This window comes from Pituophis catenifer, unplaced genomic scaffold (assembly GCF_029215685.1).
Source record: "Pituophis catenifer annectens isolate HBS135680 unplaced genomic scaffold, rPitCat1.0.hap2 SCAF_6, whole genome shotgun sequence".
NCBI lineage: Eukaryota > Metazoa > Chordata > Lepidosauria > Squamata > Colubridae > Pituophis > Pituophis catenifer.
In genome coordinates, this window is record NW_027256886.1 from 96,201,016 (window position 1) to 96,216,017 (window position 15,002).

The following is a 15,002-nucleotide window of genomic DNA, read 5'->3' on the forward strand; positions in this document are numbered from 1 at the left end:
ACTTTTCCCTGTACCACTGCTTGAAGAAAGTGTCTTCTAAAAAACTGGCAGTAGGTTTGGGTGTTGATTTTGAGTCCATCTTCAACCCGGAAAGGTCTAATAGCTCATCTTTAATAATACCAGCCCATACCAGTACCCCACTTCCATCTTGAGTTGAAGTGGAGCTCTGTGTCCGTTGCTGATGCAGCCATGGGCCCATCCATTTGGTCCGTCAAGAGTCACTCTCATCTCATCAGTCCATAAAACCTTTGACAAATCTGTCTTCAGGTATTTCTTCACCCAGTCTTGTTGTTTCATGTGTCCAGTTTACGTGTCCTGTTCAGTGGTGGTCAGGTTTCAGTTTTCCTTACTTTGGCCATGTCTCTGAGCACTGAACATCTTGTACTTCTGGGCATTCCAGGTAGATTGCAGTTCTGGAATATGACAGCACTGGAGGATAATGGTTTTCTGGTAGCTTTACGTTTGATTTTTCTCAAATCTTTGGCAGTTAATGTGTATCTTTTTCTCTCAACACGCATGAGACCTATACTAGGGATTCGAACCACCGAACTGCTGACCTTTCTGATCGACAAGCTCAGCATTTTAGCCACTGAGCCACCTATATGCTTATATCCACTAAGCATTTATTTATTTTATTTATTTTATTTTATTTTTGAATTTGTATACCGCCCTTCTCCCTAAGGACTCAAGGCGGTGTACAGCCACATATAAACATAGACTACAAATATTAAAATACCATTAAAAGATATATATAAATTTGGCCCCATAATTAAAAACAGTAACAAACCAATTAAAACATTTAAAAAGTGTTAGGCCAGCCCGGCTTGCTGGAAAAAGAAAGTTTTAAGGGCACGGCGGAAGGCACCGAGGTCTTGGATTCTCCTTATCTCTGGGGGCAGCTGATTCCAGAGGGTAGGTGCCCCCACAGAGAAGGCCCTCCCCCTGGGGGTCACCAGCCTGCAATGTTTGGTTGATGGCACCCCGAGGAGGCCCTCTCAATGGTAGCGCACAGGTCGATGGGAGGCCATTGGTAGCAGCAGGTGGTCTCGAAGATAACTAGGTCCTATGCCATGGAGCGCTTTAAAAGTGATAACCAACACCTTGAAGCACACCTGGAAGACCACTGGGAGCCAGTGCAGCTCGCGCAGGAGAGGTGTTATATGGGAGCGCCAGGTAGCTCCTGTGACTACCCGCGCGGCCGCATTCTGGACCAGTTGGAACCTCCGGGTGCCCTTCAAGGGGAGCCCCATGTAGAGAGTGTTGCAGTAGTCCAGGTAAGAGGTGACGAGGGCATGAGTGACTGTGCACAGGGAATCCCGATTAAGAAAGGGCCGCAACTGGCGGATCAGGCGAACCTGACAAAAAGTCCCCCTGGCAACAGCCGTCAGATGTTCCTCCAAGGACAGCTGCATATCCAGGAGGACTCCCAGATTGCGAGCCCTCTCCGAAGGGGCCAAAGACTCGCCCCCAATAGTCAGTGATGGAGTCAACTGACTATATTGGGATGCCGGGAACCACAGCCACTCAGTCTTGGAAGGGTTGAGCTTGAGCCTGTTTCTCCCCATCCAGATCCGCACAGCCTCCATTCAAGTTTATACAGCTTGGAGGTGGAAATATGCATAAAAATGATATGCATAGGTTGAAGTACTCACTTGCCTAATAATTGTGCACACAGTGTATAGCATCAGAAAAGATTTAAATTGGTCTTTTGATTCAGCATTTTTATTATGCAAAACTAAGTAGTTGTACTCACATTATCACACAAAATAAAAAATAAGTAAGCTACATTATAGCCTAACATTATTGTCAATCTAATTATGGATTTAAGATGCAATTTAAGATGGGCAGAATAATACCAGGTTTTTTGGGCAAACATTTGTTTATTCAATTATTTTATAGCCTTCCTTTCTGTCACAAACTCAAGAAATGTATGTAGAACTCCCTCCCCTAATTTAACGCACAACATCAACCTAGTGAGGTAAATTGGCTGACTTCTGGGTTTCCCCAAAAATAAGATCTGGGGACATTGTCCGGCTGCGGCTGCAGCCCACTGGCCCCTTGGCACACTCTGGAGCTGCACAGACTGTGCAGTGCAGGTGAGTTGATTACCTGTCCAAACAGTGGAGGCAGAGGCACGGGGACGAACAAAATCCAGATGCGCCACACAGGCTATGAGAAAGCCAAGCATCAGTGGGCTGGAGTGAGCAGTCAGCCGCAGGAGACACATATTCACATGGCGGCATCAGCAGCAGATGGAGGCAGAGGTGCAGGGGGAAGGCAGGTGATCCCGGCATACCATATGGGCCACAGGCAAGCCAAAAGACGGTGGGACAGAGTGAGCTGGCAGCCGTGGGAGTTCGTCTTTGCATCTCTTGGCTTGCCTGTGGCCCGTGCGGCACATCTCGTTTGCGCACTTCTGCCTCTGTCTGCTGCTGGTGCCACTGTGAGAAGACGGCTGCCCACTGACTCTCAGTTGTTTCGCAGCTCACGCAGTGTCTCCAGATCACATGCCTCCCCCCGCTTCTGCCTGCTGCTTGGACAGATAATTAACTATCTGCACTGCAGAGGCTGCGGTTGCTATCAGCCCCTGTGCCCTCGTCGCCTTTGGTGCTGGCCATGCCCCCCAGGCTGATGACCTTAACTAGAGCTTATTTTTTGGGTGGGGCTTATATTAGGAGCACGCTAAAAAATCAAGCGAGGGCTTATTTTCAGGGTAGGTCTTGTTTTAGGGGAACCGCAGTTCCCCTAAATTTACAGTGAGCTTCTGGGGCTGAAATTTGTGCTTCCAGAAACTGAACTGTATTGGAATACTAAGTGAAAGAATTACATTTACCTTTTCTTTCATATAATATCTTTGTTTGTCAGCCAAAGAATTTATAGAAGATGAGCTGAAGGAGCCAGCATGTGAAACAAGATCAAGGCGGTCCAACAGGTATAAGCACTGGACTTTAGGGCGTGGTGCACATCACAGGATGGATCAGCATCCTCGTCTGATTCAAAGGATGGAATCTGGGTATGAAAGCAGTGATCGCAATAGCAACAGTCCAGTCAGTCTGGATATGCCTTTGTCAGAGAGCTCAAATACCTCTAGGTATGTTTCATTAAAATATATTTTAATTGTTCTAACATTGTTCTCAAGTATCTTAATACATTATTTTATTGTGAAATGGGAAATTATTACAAACTACCGTGTTTCCCTGAAAATAGGATCTACCCCAAAAATAAGCCCCAGCCCAATTTTCATGCCTGTGCCAAATATAAACCCTACCCCTAAAGTAAGCACTACTTAAGAGCCTGAGGAGAGGGCCTGCCACCCATTCTTTCCGTGTTGGTTGCTGCCAACACGAGCCTGATGGGTGGGTGCCACAGCCACAAAGTGAGGCGGTGGAGGGGAAGGATGAAACAAGGCAGTGGAGGGGAAGGATGAAATGAAGCAGTGGGGAGGGGGGGCTGGAGGATGAAATGAGGCAGTGGGGGGATGGACAAAATGAGATGGTGGAGGACAAAATGAGGCAGTGGGGTGGAGAACAATGCTCCTTGCTCACCGCCAGAAGAGAGCAGGAGGCTGAGCGACGCACCGGTGCCGCAGCTTCTAAGTGAGGCGTTGGAGGGGTGGAGGATGTAACAAACCCTTCCTTCACCATGCAGCCAAGCTTGGATGGGCAGCCTTTTTTTTTTTACAAGTTTTTAATTTTTTTACAAACAAATCAATGCGTGAACAGTGTGGCACCTGGATGTCGTACATTCTAATACAAATAAAACTAGTAGAATTAATCATAGTTATTACATTCAATCAACTTATATATTTCTAATAATGATACACATTTACATTAAGTCGCAGTCTGTCATTATTCAAGTTATTCCATGTTTTCTCTTGTTATTGCTTTTATTTTATTATATAAAAGTGTATACACTAATATTCCCCCTTCTTTTATTTCTATCTCTTATTCTAACTTTTAATCATGTCACCCTTTATTAAAAGACGTTTTATTTCTATCCTACCTAACTTCTAGTCATGTCACCTACCTAAAAAAAGAAAAGAAAGAGAGAAAAGGAAAGGCAAATCAGAACACCACAAAAGAGAAATAATCTATCCATCGTCTCTTGCCCACTTCAATACTTTAATTGTTATGCTTTTTTTGGCTTGCCTCCCATATTCCTCTCTTGGATCTTTATCTCTGTGTGCATCTGCTTTTTGGCTGTTCCATCTAGGTATTTTTCCCACCTCTACCCTCTTCCACTGCCTAGTTTCAAAAATTTCTGCCCAGGCCCCTATCTCCCTTTCAAAAGTATCTTCCAACTCTTTTAATATATTTTCCCCCTGATTTAATTCATCAGTCACTGTTATTTTTATTGTTGTCTCCTCTTTGTCTTCTTCTTTCTCCATTTCTTCTGTTGACTCCTCCCTTTCCTGGGTATCTTGGTCTTTACCCATCATTCCTTGTATAGTATTTTCCATTTTTTCCCTAATCTCCTTAAATCCTTTCTCCGTGATGTCTTTTGTGTTTTGAAAAAGTAATGCCATTTCCTTCAAAGTTCCACTCATTTTGTCCTTATAAAGCATCTTATTTTGTTTTTAAAAATTCAACTTTTGTCCAGCAGTCCAAGAACTATTTATTCAGTCCTTAAATTGCCCTCCAAGCAGTGCACTAATCCCAGTTCTTTATATCCCATAGGTAAACAATCAGCTCCATTTAGATAGTCCCAGAGGTTATCAAAAGCCTTTTTGCGTCCCCTTTATAGGTTCAATCTTCTAGCAGAGGCCCCTTTAATTAAATAGCTTCCTTATTTTCATATTTAAGTCTCCAGTAGTCATGGGGTAGTTAAGAATAATCCAATAAATATTTTCACAGTCCTTCATATAGACTCCCAGACTTGTAATTTTTCCTTTCGCCAGCAAGTGGCACTCTCAATTTAAATTTCAGTATTGTCACCAATCAATCATTATTTTCGCTGCAAATCAATTATAAAAGCAGAATAAGTTTTGTAAGTAAATGATTCCAGCATTTTAAAATGCCTTCCCAGTACCACGTCTTCCCAGTTTAAGAGTCTAATTTTCTGTATATTTCAAAGTTTATTATTTTTCTATCTTGCGCTTTTCTCTTCCGGTCTGGTATTTTCTCAGAATGCTTAGACACTGCTTTAACAAATAATTCTGAGCAAATAGTTCTAATTATTCCTTGGGGTTAAATTTAAAGCAAAAAGGAATCCTCTCCCCCCCCAGTTCCATCACTGTTCACCTACTTCACTCCAGCACCAGTCTTAATTGTTCTTCGGTTGTCCTAGCTTTGTGGCAGCCATCTTTAGGCTGCCTCTTCTTCTTGCCATGGCTGAGAGGGGAAAAAAAACCCCGGGTCAGATAGGAGAACTGCGACTCTCCGCGACCTCACAGGGCGCCCCTCTTTGCTTCACCACACCTACAGGATGGCTTTGGCTCTTCTCAGAGCCCACAAACAGGGAGAAGTCAGCCCAGGGAACGCGGAGACCCGTTCCCTGTGTCTGATATTGCCGCGGAAGTCTTGGATGTGCAGCCTTTATAGTGGATATAAAAAATCTAAAATACCTAGCAAAATGCCGGTGTTTTGATATGTAAAAAAAATCAGACCAAGATAAATTACTTCAGACTTTTTCCCATCTTTAACATAACATATAAGTTGTACAATTCAATAGAACAGGACAACTCGCTGCAGTACAAGAATTACACTAATATCAAAGAAATGGTGGAATAGAATCATTTAAAGAAAGGATGCAAAAGGAAGGACAAAATGAAATGTAAATGACAGAAATTAATATATTATTTTCATTATTTTAAATACTTGAATTGTTGTCTTGTCTTACAGCAAGTTGGCCGTGGTGCGTTGGTTGTACCAAGTTATCCCATTCCAGGTCACCCCACAGGTTTTCAATTGGATTTAGGTCTAGGCTCTGGCTGGGTCATTCTAAAACTTTGATTTTTTTCTATTGAAACCATTCTTTTGTTGATGTGAAGGTTTGCTTTGGGTTGTTGTCATGTTGAAAGATGAAATTCATCTTCAGCATTTTAGCAGAGGCCTGAAGGTTTTGTGCCAAAATTGACTGATATTTGGAACTGTTCATAATTCCCTCCATCTTGGCTGAAGCCCCAGTTCCAGCTGAAGAAAACCATCCCCATAATACTGCCATGCTTCATGGTGGGCATGGTGTACCTATGGTGATGCACAGTGTTGCTATTGTGCCAAACATCCTTTTTTGAATTATGGACAAAAAGTTCAACCTTGGTCTCATCAATTCATAATACATTTTCCCACATGCTTTTGTCAGACTCAGTGTACGTTTTTGCAAAATGTAGTTAGAGTTCTCAAGAAAAGACTTCCATCTTGTCACCCTACTCCACAGCTCAGACATATGAAAAATATAGGAAATTGTTGTCACAAGTAGTATACAAACAGTATTTTCCAGAAATCTCTACTGCTTCTTTAATATTGCTGTAGGCCTCTTGGACCTTTTTTCTTCTTTTTTATTTTTATTTTTATTATAACACAGTATGACAAACGCAAAACACAAAATGTGTATATATACTCTCTTTTTACAGTGATTTCATGGTGGTCATCTTCTAATATTTACATTCTCCCCCGATTCCCTTTATACTATTCATTTTCTTCTTATCCCTTTCTCTTTTAATTACATTATACTTCTTAACAATCATATTGATTTTATACATTCTATACATTATCATATTCATTCTTTCCATTTTCAATTTCACTCCTATTTTTATTATCCATTTTTCTTCTTTTTTCATTCATTTTAGAGAACCATCCAGTTCCTGGTGATGTCACTGTTGTGCCACATTTTCTCCTCTTGTTGATGACTGTCTTCACTGTGTTCCAGGGTATAGCCAATGCTTTGGAGATTCTTTTTGTACCCTTCTCTTGACTGATAACTTCCAACAACCCGTTAATGCTTTATAAGCTCTTTTCAGACCATGGCTTTTTGTGTAAGAGGCAACTTACAGAAGGAAAGTAGGAAAAATCCTACTAGAACAGCTGAACTTCATAGGCTTGAACATGTCAGAATATTCATGAACTGGGAAAGATATGGCAACAGGTCAGCCATTGGGGACTGGCTGGAATGGGAAGACATGGTAACAATGTCAGCCAGTGAAAGGCATAGCAACTGGGTCAGCACAGTTGGAATACTGTCACCTCCACTAGCTTTGTTGTTGCTCAGATTTCCTAAGGCCCATTTGACTTCACATTCTAGGACAGTGATGGCTAACCTTTTTGCCATTGCGTGCCAGGAGGGGGGCGGGGGGTGCGCGTGCATGTGTGCCCACACCCATAAATCTGTGCACCCCGCCCTCGCGTGCGCCCATCCCCCACCTCCCCGCTCCTGGCACACGATAGCCCGATAGGCCCATTTTTCTTTGTCACCTGGCTCCAAGGTCTCTAGGAATCTGGGGATGCCGAAAACGGCCCGTTTAACAACTTCTAGTGGGACCGGAAGGCCCGTTTTTTGCTGTCCCCAGCCTCCAGGGCCTCTCTAGGAGTCTGGGGAGGGCGAAAATGGCCTTCCCCACCACCCTGGAGGTCCTCCAGAGGCCGAAAATGCCCCGTTTGACAACTTCTGGTGGGACCTCCGGGGCATGGGGAAGACCGTTTTCACCCTTCCTAGACTCCTAGAGAGGCCCTGGAGCCAGGTGAGAAAGAAAAACAGGCCTTCCCACCCCCCCCCCCAGGCCCTCCGGAGGCAGGAAACAGCCTGTTTGCTATGATCATCGTATTCTCTTAACAAAATTCTATCAGCCTGTGCCCTGCTTCATTTTGTACTCCAAGGCCAAATTTGCCTGTTATTCCGTTTATTTTTTGGTTTTCTACTTTAGCATTCCAATCCCCCATGATGATAAGGACGTCATTTTTTGGTGTTAATTCTATAAGGTGCTGTAGGGCTTCATAGAACCAGTCAATTTCATCCTCTTCAGCACCAGTGGTTGGGGCATAAATCTGGCATATCTTTTTGCCTGTTGGTACTGTCCATGGGGTTTTCATGGCAAAGATACTGGAGTGCCATTTCCTTCTTTAGTGAATCACATTTTATCAGAGCTCTCTGCTATGACCTGTCTGTCTTGGGTGGCCCTGCACAGCATAGCTCATAGCTTAATTGAACTATGCAAGCCGCTTTGTCACGACAAGGCAGTAATCCATGAAGGGGAGAAACTCTGTACAAACTGACTAAACAAAGTATTAACATTTTATTTTCTGAAAGCATTTTCGTAGTTCCAGTATAAACAGTTTTATAACATCTTAAAAAACTATAAAAGAAACACAACAAAAAACCATATGTTTTTCATATTTTCTTTAAAAAGTACTATCATGAAAATAGATTGGCGACCAACCATTGCAAAATCTAAGAATCCAATTTCTACTTTATGTAATTATTTTCAAAAACATTCAAAATTTATGATACACTTTTAATTTCTGTAATAAAGAAAAGGTGTTCTCAATTGTATACCTGTATAGTTGTTTTTAACTATTTAGGTAGCTTTTTACTACCTAAGCTTTTTAGGTAACTATTACACTGCAACATTTTACCTCTACAAGAAATTATTTTTCCATTTCATTTTTCTCTGAGAAATATTGGTGATTTAATGTAAATGGACACTTTTATATAAATAGACAATCCAAAAACTTATTGATGCACTTAAAATATATAGAAAGACAGAATGATCGTACACTGTCTCTCAGCTGCCATCTCTATGCCAAATTAATTTCAACACCATAGCTGACAGGAGCTCCAGCTGGCATTCAATGTGGATAAGAGTAGTATTTTTGTAAGCTCCTAACAAAGTTCAGGCCACTGAAAGGTAGGAATCATTAATTCTTTAATCATATATCTGTTATACATCCAAAAGTCCTATGGAACTTGCTTTTGAAAAAAATACATTACTGCTCCTTTACAAAGAAAAGTGAAAGTGTTTCATGAGGAAATTTTTTTTTTCCTTTTTAAAGGGATTATCTTATCAAACGAACTGGAGATGTTATTCCTGCCTGGCATAATATTCCAAAATCACATAGCAGTAGCATCTTGGAAGTAGAGTCTGCCTCATCTATAACCTGCAGGACAAAAAATAAATACTCCTTTGGTCATGGTAAGATGTCATTCTCCAAATACTTGCAATCCTGGATCATATTATGATTTCCTCTTTTTTTTAGGTCATTTAGGTCTAGGTCATTGTCCTGTGTTCACAAAAAGAAGGAGATAGCATCTGATCAGGAAAGGGACCCTGAATGTATTGTGGATATATAAACTCAGTGTGTGCCAGTAAAAAAAAAGTTAAAGCCTATGTTAGTAATCAGTAGGAAACTACCATGATCATTAGTAAAACTACTCATAAGACTGTACTTTATGAAAACCCATGTAGTGCACTTTAAACCCTGTATAGTTCAGATAATTGCAAACCAACAAAATATAACAATACAGGTATTGTATTTATTTACAATAAATTTGTTTATTGTAAATAAATACATTTATTTACAACCACTATTGGGACCATAACTTCCACTGCTAACTGATGCAATTGCTAAATGACTTACACCTGATTTTATGTAATTTTTGCCATAGTCGTTAAACAAATCACCATGATCATTAAGTATATGGATATTAAGTGAATCCAGCTTCCCCAACTGACTTTGTCAGAAGCCCTTGGGAAGATTGCAAATGGTTTCCCCAAGATGCTGCAAACATAGTAAATCTATGCAAGTGCCCAAATTTTGATCACATGCCCATAGGGATGGTGTAACAATTGTAAATGTGAGGATTGGTCTTTGTCACTTTTTTCAGTGCTGTTGTAAAGGTGGTTAAATTAATAGTCATAAAACAACTATTTGTAGCTGGGAAAGGCAAAGAAAACTGAGGCAAAATGAGTAGGGAACTAGATCAGTTCCCTTGTGAGAAATGCCAATAGCATTTGGAGCTTTTTAGAAGAGAAAGAAGCAACATAAACAGCAGCAGATGATATGAAGTACTGCACACAAACAAAAAATACTGTATGGCTGAATCTTACAGAACCATGGTTCTGAATGGTTCTAGAACCATTGCAAGCCCAGCCCAGTAGACATTATATAGACTATTTTTACTTCCTCAATAAACCTTTCATTGGAAGCTATTGTTTCACTCAACATTTCTATTATTTCTATTATTATTTCATTCATTTAACAAAACTAGCCTTATAAGAAGCACAGAAAACTAAAAAAGTAAATAATGTAGTAATTAAATATAAGATGAAACATTTTGGGTTTTTCCACCCTCTAAAGGTGGGGAGATACTTGTTTCTTCCAAGAGTGAACTAGATGAATTACAAGAAGAAGTAGCAAGAAGGGTCCAGGAGCAAGATTTCCAGAGGAAGCAGGAAAAGGAACTAGAGGCAGCCTTGGGCTTTAATCCCCACCCAAGCAGATTTATGGATCTGGATGAACTGCAGAATCAAGGTAATGTGTTCATCGGATAATATGTGCTTGGAAAAATGATAATAGATAGTGTACTAATCTGCTATGCATTCAGAAAGAAAAACATATGAACTGTAAAAAAGATTTAAAGAATAGTTTTTTGCCATTATTTAATAAAGCGAATCAAAAAAAGCACTAGTAGAAGAAAAAAGAGAAAAGAAAAAAGTAATTTAAAATAAAAGAACAGCAAATATGTTTAAGGGCTTCTCATATATGCATGTAAAATTTATTCAACAGTTACAGAATTTTGTTGGAATTATCCATAATATGATCATACTAATACATATGAAGAACGCCTACAGGATTTGGGTTTGGTTAGTCTAAAGAAAAGAAGAATTAGGGGCGACATGATAGCAATATTAAAGTATTTGAGGGGCTGCCACAAAGAAGAGGGGGTCAAATTATTCTACAAAGTGCCAGAGGGCAGGGCAAGAAAAATTGGTTGGCAACTAACCAAAGAGAGAAGCAACCTGGAATTAAGGAGAAACTTCCTAACAGTGAGGACAATTAACCAGTGGAACGGCTTGCCTTCAGAAATTGTGGATGCTCCATCACCGGAGGTTTTTAAGAAGAAACTAGACAGCCACTTATCTGAAATAATATAGCTCCTTCTGCTTGAGCAGGGGGCTGGACTAGAAGACCTCCAAAGTCCCTTCCAGCTCTGTTCTATTGTATATTTAATGTACATCTGTAAGCATCATATTCATTTATCACAGGTTTTCAATCTACTGATTAATTGGTGCCATACATTTATCTTTTCAATATTGAAGAAAACATCGGAGAAACTTACTTAACAATAAGAGTGCAAGGATAATCCTTTGCCTAACCTTCAATTTCAATGGCTCTCAAAAGAATAGGACATTACAAAGAAGTTAAGATTTTTTTAAAAAAATAATAATTAATTAATTCATTCAATTGCCTAATAATTTACTCACACTTTCCCAGTACAAATGTATTGGGAAACGTTGAACTTTCAGAAGAATAAATAATATCATTAACATAACTCCATAGTGAGTTAATCAGGAACAAATATAGTGGTCCTATGGCCTCTTAAATTGTTCCCAGAAGGATCAGAGATATTAAACAAAACTATGACATTTTTCATTAAGGATTTAAAAAATCTGAATGACCATTCACTGGAAAGTCTGGTGAGAAAAGGTTCACACTTTTTTTAAAAAAAATGTATATATTGTCAGAATATCATTTCAGGGTACAATGAAAATTCCTGCTAGAGGTGGAAATGTTTTACAGTGGATTAAATCTACCCAGCTTGGAGTAAGAGATCTTATCTCCAATTTCCTCATCCTGCCACAAAGAAAGTTGTGTGGTCTTTACCTGTTTGAGATCAAGATGATAAGATTAATAAAAGAGCCAAATTCCTATAATTTAAAGCTCTCTTAATAGCCAGTCTGAAGAAAATGTTTAGAATAACCTGAAACGGATCTAGCTCTGGCCCAATGTGTGTAAAGTTATTCCTTTCAGACAAAAATAAAAAAGGCAGGACACAACTCCTTCTTCTCTTCTTCACTAGAATGAATATCAACGCATCCAAATTATATTAGCTGTTACCAGTTCTTGATTATGGAAAATCACCCAAATCATATGCCCAATTAATCATTATGAAAAATGTGTTGGAATAAAATGTATGAGATATCACTTTTTAATTTGTCTGTTGAGACTATTATTTTTTTTGTCAAATAGTGATTTCAGATGAGGTTTTCATTAAGGTGGATGGACATTTTATCTGCACAGTGCCTTTTGTTTGATGGTGCCTTTTGATCATGATGTTTATCAGAACAGCTGCTCTTAAAAGAGTCAGTATATCATGATCAAAAGTCAGTATAATTTAAAACAAGAGCATACCACCAAGAAAAAAATACATTTCTAATTTAGATTTAAATTTAAACGTTTTTTAAAATCTTAACATATTCAAAACTTATCTAATAAAATATAATCTAATAAAATCTGACTTTGCATAATTGAAAAAGGAATGCCGAAGAATATCCGGATGTATAAATAGTTTCATAAGGAAGACAAACTCAAGCCACATATAAATTAGAACACTGAAATCAATATTTGAAATGTTTAGACAGAGTACTAATGATAGTGTTTTGAATATAGTAATGCATTTCCAGTGCCTTTGCATTTTACAGAACCTATAAAGCTCGAGTCTGCATCACGTATATTTTATAACTTTCTTTATTCATGTCAAATTATAGACATATAATGATTAATGCTGAGCAAATAAAATAAGTATAAAATAGGTTATAGAAATATAAACGTGTAAAAAGTAATGTGATCGACAGGAAAACCCCATTACCGTTTTAAGGAGGAAACAGAGACTAAAATAATCCTGGGACAGAGTTTATTCTTTGCAAAGGACCTTTCTCTCTGGAGTAGAGGAAAGACGAAAAAACAACAGATTACATGAGTTTTTATAGTCTTCAGGAACATCAGAATACACGTCAATAAAGCCCCTTGGGAATCAGTTTCAGATCTTTCATAACATCTTATATAACATATGTAGTACATGATCCACCCTGGAAATTCCCCAATTCCCAACAGAAATACCCCTCAAAAACATCAATTGCATACTTCCTTTAATTAATGAGGGCAAATTGACCCAAGAGCATATTTCCTGCAAGATAAACATATTCTCAAAAACACAGGAATTACACAGTTCCTTTCTCACGTTCTTAAATGTCAGCTAAATTATATAATCAGGTTATACAAGGTAAAATAAAGCCTTAACATGATTTTAAAATGGCGTAACTCAGGTTATGCTTTTACAGGAATAATTCTTATATTTCTCACAAGTAAGTAAAAGAAATAGAATTAAAACTGAATGACATTTTATTAACTTAGTTTGGATATTATCAAGGTAGGGAAGACCACAGCTAAGCGCTCTGTCCAGAAAAAATCCCTGCTTGTTCATGACCCTTAGTCACTATATATGCTATAGATGCACTTAGAAATCTAAAGTGAATGGAATCATAGGATTGAAAGAGACCTTAGAAGTCTTACAGTTCAACCCCTTGTGAAAGACAAGAATAATTAGACCATTACAACAAAGGCTTATCCAATCTTTATTTGAAGCCTTCAGTGATGAGCAACCACAACTTCAGGAAGCAGGCTGTTCCACTATTTAATACGTACCTGTAACAGTCAGGAAATTCCTTCTTATTTCAAGTTTCAATTTCTCTCTACAAAGATTCCATTCACTGGTTCTTGTTCTAGTCTCCATACCAATGAAGCCTTGATAGTACAAGGGTTTAGTGCACCCTGTTATTAACACAGCTGCCTGCAATTTCTGCTGGTTCGAATCTCTCCAAGGCTCAAGGTTGACTCAGCCTTCCATCCTTTCTAAGGTAGGTGAAATGAGGACCCAGTTTGTGAGGGCAATAAGCTGACTTTGTATAAAATATACAAAAAGAATGAAGGCTATTGCTTAAAGCATTGTAAGCTGCCCTGAGTCTCCGGAGAAGGGCGGCATATAAATCAAATTAAAAAAAAAAAAAAATGAAGAATAAATCCATACCAATGGTGGGATTGAAATAATTTAACAACCGGTTCTCTGCCTTAATGACCAGTTGGGTAGGTGTGGCTGGGTAGTCATGTGATTGGATGGGTGTGGCCAACTCAACGTCACTCACGTCAAGGGGTGCATCGCCTCACCTGGCCTCTCATGACTGTGGGGATGCTGCAACGGTTGTAAGTATGAAAAATGGTCATAATCCACTTTTTTCAGTACCATTGTAACTTTGAATAGTCACTAAATGAACTGTTGTAAAGCAAGGATTACCTGTACAAAAATACAAAAAGCTTCTTTGCTTGCAAAAAGCTGCCCTAAATACCAATCATTAGATTAGAAATGGGGGAATACACACTGAAGATCAATGATAGTTACAGCTATCATGGAAACCAACCTTTTCATCAGCAATACCTGCAACCTGGATTTACAAATCAGGCAGGGTGCCAGAGCACCTTGAGGAATTAAAATAGCTAAAATGCAACGATAACTATCAGCAGCCAACTCTTGCTCATAAACCCTTCAACAGAGGGGTCATTTAAGCTCTCCAGAAAGTGGGTTACAAAATATTTGGGCTACAAAATGCTGAGCTAAAGAGACAAATTAACAAAGTATATAGGGGATCCAGGTTCAAGTCTCCCAAGCTTGTCAGGATCATAATAAAATTAGTACATGCCACAGATATCTATATAAACTTCAAGCCTGGTGCCATGTTACTAAGCCTTATTGTCATGAAGGAAAACTAAAACGAATTGAAAGATCCACACCCCTACCTCCTCCCTTTTTTAAAAAAAATCTTACTATCAGTGAGGAATCATGTGTCTTGGCCACTCCAAAGGATTGAAAGAGACTCCTGTCCCAAAGGTGGTTTTTTTGGAAACCAAGAAAGTCCAGTTCTCTTGTAGAAAGTTAGCACCCCCTCCCCAGAAGAATGAAGTATTTTGAGAAATATTAAAAAGGCAGAAAATTATATTTCCCTAAATGAGAAATAG

General features: G+C 39.2%; 1 protein-coding gene across 1 annotated transcript in view; it reads left to right on the top strand.

The window, feature by feature from the left end:
* Positions 1-15,002, top strand: part of USP54 (ubiquitin specific peptidase 54) — a 148,254-nt gene that overhangs the window by 78,798 nt on the left and 54,454 nt on the right. Inside the window, exons 13-15 of the mRNA XM_070945334.1 lie at positions 2,866-3,091; positions 8,985-9,124; positions 10,290-10,463. Of these exons, the coding sequence (XP_070801435.1) occupies positions 2,866-3,091; positions 8,985-9,124; positions 10,290-10,463 (540 nt within the window). The remainder of the gene's footprint in view (positions 1-2,865; positions 3,092-8,984; positions 9,125-10,289; positions 10,464-15,002) is intronic.